The following is a 9,549-nucleotide window of genomic DNA, read 5'->3' as shown; positions in this document are numbered from 1 at the left end:
ACAATACATAGATTCTAATATTTTAATATAATAAATAATATTTATTTTAATAAATAACTTAGATAATAAATTATTGAAAATTAAATTATTCCTTTACATTAAAAATTACAGTAGTCCTATTTCTTGCGTTTCAATGAGTAGATGCTGATAATACAGAACAAAATTACTCCCTCTAAATACATTTAAAAAAATGTTATGCCCATTTTCAACATAAAATTATCCATCCTGCTGTTACGTAATTTATAACAAATACTAACCTCTAATTTGACTATTGCTCTCACCCTCACAAACTTCATCTCCTGGGCGAGGCATAAGAAAACACATTATATTAGCAAACATCTCACTAATCGACTTCCTTAAGTGTTGGTTTTCTTGGCTCTGTTTTGGAGATACTGTCTATCAAGTAAAAAGAAAAAAAAACTACAATAATGTGGTCTATGCTGCATTAAATCATAAAGTGCTGTCCACACTATTCTTGACTAAAAAACTGCTGTATGCCCATATATAGTCATGATGCACCTATATATGGTCATATTTAGGCATGTCACAGGTTTTTATTATACAGATATTGCCTGCTTATGGTGTAATGTAACATTTGATATCAACGAGGGAATTATATTTTTTTCGAGGGATTATATTTTCCCGAAGCGCGTAGCGCTGAGCAGTGGTGTCGCTAGCGGGAGCAGGGGGCTTAAGCCCCCACTGGACAGGTCAAGCCCCCACCCCCGCCGGACAGACCCCGTCGGGCAGTCAGACCATAAAGCATATAAAAATAGGTCCACACCAAGCCAACACATGTCTGTTACAGTCTAAGAGTGCCATTTTCGGCCATCCAGAGGTTGATATTCTTTAGAAAAATCTCATTTGGGAGGGGGAACTGGTGACATTAAAAACCGGTCACTTTTCAAAGTTATATTTTCCTACGGGGAAATATAACGTTTTCGATCCTCGTAGCACTAATCATGTGATGCCATTTCGACCAATCACATAACCGTATTTACATAGGCTATGTAATATAATAATATATAGCATTTACAATGAACTGAGTTAATTACATTTTGAAAAGCAAAAGAAGAATCATATTTACATCCAATTTCATGTACCAGTATTGAACTACGGTATTATCCAGTGGTGGCATCTATGGGGAAAAGGCATTTTCACCCACCCCATCGCTCTATCGAGGCTCAAGGTTCAGACCCCACTGTTGTACATGTTGGACTAATTTCTGAAGCCACCACTGGTACTATCCTACCAGTTACCTAATTAAATGGATAAGAGCACACAGTTGTGTCAATCTCCAGATATAATATAATAATAATATAATAAAGTAAAAGATGGAAGTAGATGCTGGGATTCAATATCACCAGTGAAAGCCAGCAGTTATCAACTAACCATGACTTTTTTAAGGTGCTGCAACCCTCCATCTATGCCAAAGCTACTTTCACGAGGATTCTTCCAATCACGAATAAGAAATAACAATGTCTGAAAAAATGTTAGAAATATTATTTGGCTTAGATGAACAATAAAGGTGGGATCATATAATTCTCAATTTGAATCTACTGGTCTGAGAATGATAGTGAAGGCGCACAGGCTCTCTAGACCACCAACCTCAATACATTGTACACAATAAAGTGACACATAAACTGACAGACTTGCCATAAGTCTCTGATTTATTTATTTTTTTCCTAGATATTAGATAATTTTAGAGAGTGCCACCAGTGTCTTTTTATGTCGAGAAACTTGTTATGTTGAATTTGGAAGGGGTAAAAATTATAGTATATAATGCCATGTAAGTAATATGGAATGCCAATGGTGCCAAAATCAACTTATTTTTACACGTTTTCACTGATTAAGACAGATTATAGGGACTGGAATCCAGTCTAAAGCTGATTTAGTGTGATTTGGATGGTCACGATCAGTCTCTTAACCAAATTTCAAGAGTACAAATTATAAAAAAGGGGCCAAGTTTACTTTTTCCTGCTTCTTGTGCCCCAATCCAGACTCACGTACAAACCTATAGCATTAGTTTGAAGTTTATGTCTGATTGCTCAGCTACTCGAATAACACTCACATGAGAGATAAATAGTATAAGGGACAAAGCATCCATTATACGGTGGTACTATTTTTTTTAATTGAATTGGCATATTTACAAAGTGTAGGCTTGTCTTTGAGAGTCAAATAATTTGAAAAAAAATTCTTCTAACCTGGAAAGGTTTCTCATTATTTCCCTTAATTGCAGCTCCAAACTTCACAAATAGCTGAAGAAACTGCAGATCGGCTTCATTAATATCAGATTTCACATTATAAATCTGCAACAAAACACTTCTCATATTTTTAATATGTATAAAGTAGTGTACCTAACTTTAACCATATTAATTTATACATCTTTTTAAAAGTTTACTTTGATAATTTTGACCTTTGATTTTGTCTTTATCCCTGAAAGACCTTAATTAATCAAACAGGATTATTTATGATTGGTATTATTTTTTTATCCTTCATATAATTTTTTCGTTTTTAATGAATCTCTCATTTTTTCACATTGGCTTTGTAATGCTGACCATCTCAAAACTCGCTGCTAAACATTGCAAAACTGAAACTTACAGAAAATTCTACTTCAATCAAATTTTTTCCCCATGTGGAACCAAATCCCTCACCCCATACATTCAAACTCCACAATATCTGGTTTTAAGCGAGCCTTATGCACATTCTATGAGCTTCTGTTTGTCTGACCCAGCCAATACATGCACCTGGGTCACAAAATGTTTTTGTCATTTTTGTAGAACTGTGTAACTTTTTTCTTTTCGACTTATATATTTATGTATTTGCTGTGGGGTTTTGTGCATTTGACCCAGCCAGCACATGCACCTGGGTCACAAAATGCTTTTGTCATTTATGTAGAACTGTGTAACTTTTTTCTTTTTAATTTATATATTTATGTATTTGCCGTTGGGTTTTGTGCATTTGGAGAGCGTGTCGTGTTAGAGGTGCATGCACCTGTTGATACGCTCTCTCACTGGAATTTTTTCTATTTATACACATGTATTTTTGTACTGATGCCAGTGAAAAGTCAAATAAAATAAATAATAATATTATTATAATTATTATCCTTTTTAAATTCTGCTACTTTTTACCTTTTCTATAAATGTGGTCAACATTTTGTCTTGATCAATAGATTTTAATCAAGAAACTGTTTTTAAATCTCTTTATAACAGATCAGTAACCACAATAATTTAAAGAGTTACCTCCACACATCGCAGCGGTGTTAACAGATCATCAGCATGATCTTTATGCAAATTAGCTGTTGTTTGACCTGTGAGAGCCATCACGGAAATCGATGTTGATAAACAGCATAAATACAATTTAATATTTGCAGAATAGTAGCTAAAAATTATGTTTTTATCAATTATATACATTTTAAATCTTTTATGACTAGGGGTTCTAAGACAAGCCGCAATGCGCATATTTTTTTTTTAGGTGGTCAGTTTTAATCATGTGACTTCCTTGTACAACCAATGATTTTGTATCGTATAGATGCTCAACTGGAGATCAATGGTGTTACTAATCTGATAGCAAATGGCTGTATAAACATGGTTATACACTATGTAAAGCCAAGGATGGTATAATGTTGATCAATATTTAGAAATAGGCATTTGTACCTGTACAGAGCTCAGTAATGCGCTAAGTGCAACAATTGCAGTATTTTCCTTGGTGGAAGAGTACGGATCCTGTGATCCTTGAATATCCATCAACACAACCCCAAACTGAAAATAATGACAATTTCAAAAAATAAAAATAAAATTATAACAAGGAATAAATATACTTTGAAGTACATGCTTACCCACCACAATGTATTAGCTTTAATGTGTTTTTTTTAGATTATAAAAAATATCTTTCAGGAAGACACAGATCAAACCATATTTTTTACGCTTACCAGTCAGTTAAGAATCAAACTTGTGAGGTGTTGTCATGAAATGAGTCTTGTGGCCAAACATAAAAAAAGAGTTTCAGAATTGAGTAAATATACCTACCTTTACCAGATTAAAATTTCTAAATTGCATTAAGAACTATTTGTGTGTATTTTTAACTAAGCATAAATATTAATGATATGCAGATGAGCATCAGAGCAGTATGTTTTTAATGGCACTAACCTGTCTATCCACAGGTCCTATGATAAACACTTTACTCCAAATCCAGATACCAGTGGTCAATCTGTCGATTCCTGGCTGGGATTTAAATCCTTTTACTATATATTCTTCATCATCCATCCAGCTTTGTGAGCACTAAATAATACAACAATATTATAATTAATCTTCAACAAAACAATGAGCAAAAAAGAAATGTACCTGTAATCCTGAGATGTAAGTAAATCAGTTTTTACACAAAAAAAAATTTAAAAAAATCAGAAAATATCAGTGCTCTACTACTTACAAGTTACAAAGTTAATTCACTATCAAGACTTGCATCCACTCACAAGATGTAATGCAGTAGTAGAAATGCAATTTTGTTTTCTGGTTGTATGGCCACTTCCTTGGCATGATTTCTTACTTTAAAGTCAGGCTCCGGAGGAAAAAAAATTTTTGATATGTTGTAGAACTGATTTTTCTAAGACAGAAAAAAGTTGTTTGACGAAAAACTGGGGAACGGTGAATGAGATACAGATTTTTTTTCAATATTTAAAAACTGGGGGAAAAGGGGCGTAACTGCCTATTTTTACACCTTATTCCCCCAGTTTTTAAATATTAAAAAATCTGTATCTCATTCACCGTTCCCCCGTTTTTCGTCAAACAACTTTTTTCTGTCTTAGAAAAATCAGTTCTACAACATATCAAAAAATTTTTTCTCCCGGAGCCTGACTTTAAACTTTGCATCAAAAAGGCATATTTACAACTATTATGTTCTTTAAAACATATGTTATGCAGTAACACGTAACGATGGGGCTGGGCTCCTGTGGCTTTCTAAAAGACTGGGCCCTTTTTGGGCCCTGGGTGCCAATTCTGTTGTGGGACTTTAGATGTGCTCATTGTTTAATCATGTTTGTGTATTCTAAATATTTTTAACAGTGGAATAGGATATTATATCATCAGTGGTGCATCTAAGAGTTTGAAATAGAAGAGGCCATGGAGGGACTTTCAGACAGACTAAGGCCTATCTACTGTAAGTAGTATACACACTAGCCTATGAGTGATTCAAATAGTGTTTCATTAGGCTACATACTCTACTATATACCTGGACTTTTTTTGGTGTAGTTCACCTATACGTATGCACAGATTATACCTAATGTACATATGTGTATTCTGTTTCGACATAAAAAAAAAGTTTTCCAACCTACCCTTCATCTTCTACAAAGCTGTTTATGTAGATCCAGTTAGAATAAAAAACAAAAACAAAAAAACAAAAACTTTTTTCCACCCAGCCCTCCACTCAAATGTTTAAGACCTGACAGAAAACAAAACCAGAGCCTTGCAGATGCCAATGTTCCTATGCATGATACATGACTTAACCAACCATATTTTCTGATTAAGTCATCGTAAATGACACAATCAGAAAATATGTGGGGTCAAATTTGTGTGGTGGTTGAAAAATTCAGGGGGAGCCTTTTTATGGCCCAAAATAGTTTTTCAGTAATAGTTTTAGCAAATTTCTTTGCAAAAAATTGCCTATGCCTACAGCAGTTGATTTTTTTTGCCGCAAAACCAAAATAGTTTCATCCATGCCGACTTGCCGATCGGTTAGCGTGAGCCCTGACTGAACACTGCAGCAGTGCAGAAACATCACATCAAACTTCGCATCGCGAGGTAAAACAAAATGTCGGAAAACTTTTCTTCGACGCATGCGCATTTGCATTATTGTCTACACACACATGCGCACACACACACACACACTCACACAGGAAAAACAGTGAAGAGTGATTACAATAGTTCCTATTGCATTACATGCACAGGAGCTAAAAATGTTTTTTTAGGCCTCATTACTGTCCAAAAACTGGTGCAAGACCAATCACTGTCACTTTGGTCATCCTTTATTGAGCATGTGGACTGAAGAACAAGGCACGAAGGTTGCTTGCATTATGGCTGTTGTCATGCTCAGTGGCGGCTCTAGGATATAATTTATGGGGGGACCCCTAAGATGTCCGACTGGGGGGGACTAAGTATTTATGGGTGTAACTATAGTGCGCAGCATTATCTGGGGTGGGTATGGGAGGGGGAGTCCCCTCCTCCCAAAACAAGATTTTTTTTAAAAATTGGGACTTTTAGCAGGCTGGAAATGGCTATAGGATGGGAAAACTAGGCCTATTTTTTTTTTTGGTGTGACTGCCGGACATGCTGCGGTTGATGAGGGGAGCTTGAAAAAACCGACGGGGGGGCTTAAGCACCCCCTGGCACCGCCACTGCATGTGCTGTGTACATGTATTGCTCGTTACGACAGGATATTCTGTCGCAGTCACGTGTGGCATGCCGCTGTCTCTTGGCACTGTTGCATGGCACTAATGTGTGCCACTTTTGTAAATTGTTCTATACAGTACTTACACCTTGGTTGAGGTATCTGATCAACAAATTGAGTAAGAATGATCTTCCTGAGCGAAATATGCCAGCACATGACAAAACCATCACTGGCAAATCTTCCAACTGTGGTTGCGTCAAGACCATTTCAAGGGCTTCTTCATTTAGTATAAGTTTTTCTCTTGTAACCTCTGCTATCTGTACTGGATACCCATCTGACTCCTCTAAAATAAATACAGAAATATGAATACATTTATTATTAATTACCTTCACCAAGGAGGTATGATTAACTTTGGGGAAGAAAAGTTAAAATATCAAGGTAATGATCTGTGTATTGTATCAGGCACAGAGCAGAAGTATGCACATGGAGTGATTGCTTCAATTCAATTTGTAATTAAGGTTAAGATTTCTATAATCAATGGGAAAAAAAGTCTTTCTCTGCATCTATGGAATGCACATTAAAAATTATATATACATTATTTATACAAACGATATAGTAAACTGTACCTGTGATAGTTATTAAAATCATTTATTCCAATCTTTATATTTTGATAAGTATGATTGCACCAGAACCTAAAATACCCAAAAATAGTCAGTAAAATAAACTAATCACATGACCTATGATTCAGAACCAATAAAACTCCAACAATTTATAGAATTGTCTTACCTTGTGTGGACATCCCTGAACCACTCTGATCATTATAGTCCATCTTTTGAAAGAAAAAAAGAACACATGATTTTTCCAAAAGGAAAGTTAAGCACATCATACATAGCACATACGACATTAATCAATTAATGTAAATAAATAACTTAACTTTTAATTGATATAATGAATATGGTTGATAACAGTGATATAAAGCTGTAAAAAAATACCTATGTATGTGAGTGAGAAACTGTTAAAAAACAACTGAGTGATTTATAACATCATTATTTTGTTTAGTGTCTTCATATAAAACAAATAAAATTTTAGTATCACTGTAGACTAACATGTTTCAAAAACAAAAATCAGTTTTTTTGGTTAACCTTTTCCTTGTTTTTAAGAATGTATAGTATTATTTTTGTTGGTGGGCGGTCAGTCCAAACAGGATTGAAAGCTTGCGACAATTAAATATCAAATTATTATTATTCACATATAACAAAAAGCATGTTGAAAATCAATATTAAGGCCAGGGTGCGGAGGGGAAAAAAATCATTAATTTTTTTCTGGTGTACCCACCCCTTTAAATATTTTTTAAAAATTTGGCTGCTATGGTAGACTGAACAATTATAACTATACAGATTTAATCATGCACAACATCCTCCTCAGCATTAGCCATGCATGTAAATTTAGCACACAGCAATCCATAGATCAGGTGAAAATTCTGGGCGAAGAAAGGCAGAGGCAACTGTAGATCCAATGACTGTTCAAAAGTATTCACAAAATTTTTCCAGTGGCGGATCTATAATTTAGCATTTTCAGGCGTCTTCTTGACTTACGAAAATATTACATTGCTGACGAAATGTGAGGAGACCAACCTCCCACCCCCTTAAAATATTTGGGGACGTGTTCCACTGTCCCCCATTAATCATGGGTTTTGGGAGGGACGCCCCTTCCAATTGAGCTTTGTTTAGAATTAGTAGCCGGCTAGATGATCTTGGATGACTTCTGAAAAGAAGTTAGGTTTAACATAGAAGTGCATGCTTTACGAGAATAGCCTTACTACAAGTAACATGTATACATGAGAAGCACACACAAGACGAGTGACCATTTTTTTTTCATGGTCACCGAAGGGGGGTGGCTGGCCCAGAGCCATACATACAAAGAGTTGCGACATTCTGCTCCTCGGTTTGCGAAAGTCATGTGGTACACACCGTCCATTTTTTGTCCAAATCTTCCCGATGAACACATGCAAAGTATATGAGTTCGGTATATTACACAGTATTTTCACATGTTTAATTGTGTTTATGATGTTATTACTTAATAACTACTGTACTTATCAAAAACGTGATTTAGAATTTATCTTTAGAATTCGAATATTTGCGCATGCTCACGCGTGCTTGATAATTAAATGCGAATTACATGGAATTACACAGAAATTATAATTGGAATGTTAAACGTTTGTCTATTTTAATCTATGACTAAAAAGACCTGCCTTTTTTTGTCAAAAAATGTGTGTTTTGCTCTTCACTTAGGCCTACACAATATCAGTTTATATATTGCGGCCAACTGACTTATACTATTTTAATATTTATAAATAATAATAATCAAATTAATAATACAAAATTTGAATAGGGCTTGCTCATATTTAATTTTAAAGAACAACCTAGATGCCCTATTTATGGATCATTGAAATCACTATAAGCCGGCCAAAAAAGCTAAAAGTAATGAAACTGGCTGTTCAAAATTGGGCTGCCAACCCTGATTTTGATAAAGCAGGCTGGAAAAAATGATACGGTAACAAGACCAATGAATTAAGGAGACAAAGGATTGCCCTTTACTTTTTAAATAATAATTTTATGACAGTGATAATTAGGTGTACTATCAATTTGCGAACGAAAATGATGCAGCCCGCTTGACATAAATTCTTTTAATATTTATTACTATAAATCATAATAATAAGTGATTTTTAGCAAAGAAACATTATAGTACAGTAGTATGAAAACATAAAGATATGGCTAGCACATTTGTCTTTAGTAGTCATCTAAGATGGTAAAACGATAATGTCAATAAAATAGACCTTCTTTTATTTGACTATGAAAATAACTTGTTGTTTCTCTTTGCAAAAAATACTAGGATATTTTGTTGTTTTATTATCCTTTTTCCCACAGAAATTAAATAACAAACAACATAGATGATAGGCTTATCTGATAGTTAATTAATTAATCAATTTTTGCTGGTTGCCATATATCATTATTTCGCCAAAATAACAGGAGGGTCTGACAGGATTGCCTAATTAAAGAATACTTCGAGGGGCTCTCCATCTATTGACAAGGATTAAGGAACTACTTTAAATAGTAAATTAATAAAGTATATGAAATTGGATATAAAGTAGTGAAATCACTATAAATC

At 34.5% G+C, this 9,549-nt stretch overlaps 1 protein-coding gene across 1 annotated transcript in view; it reads right to left on the bottom strand.

Annotated features, from left to right (window-relative positions):
* LOC117116647 (atlastin-2-like) overlaps positions 1 to 9,549 on the bottom strand; it is a 32,095-nt gene that overhangs the window by 18,018 nt on the left and 4,528 nt on the right. The window contains exons 2-3 of the mRNA XM_033260719.1: positions 7,168 to 7,210; positions 6,528 to 6,724 (exon numbers count right to left, since the gene is read on the bottom strand). Coding sequence (XP_033116610.1) covers positions 6,528 to 6,724; positions 7,168 to 7,210 — 240 coding nt within the window. The remainder of the gene's footprint in view (positions 1 to 6,527; positions 6,725 to 7,167; positions 7,211 to 9,549) is intronic.

This window comes from Anneissia japonica, unplaced genomic scaffold, assembly GCF_011630105.1.
Source record: "Anneissia japonica isolate Jap-2015-1 unplaced genomic scaffold, ASM1163010v1 scaffold1060_len253145_cov167, whole genome shotgun sequence".
In the NCBI taxonomy this organism is placed as follows: domain Eukaryota; kingdom Metazoa; phylum Echinodermata; class Crinoidea; order Comatulida; family Comatulidae; genus Anneissia; species Anneissia japonica.
This window is presented reverse-complemented; position numbering and strand designations above follow the sequence as displayed.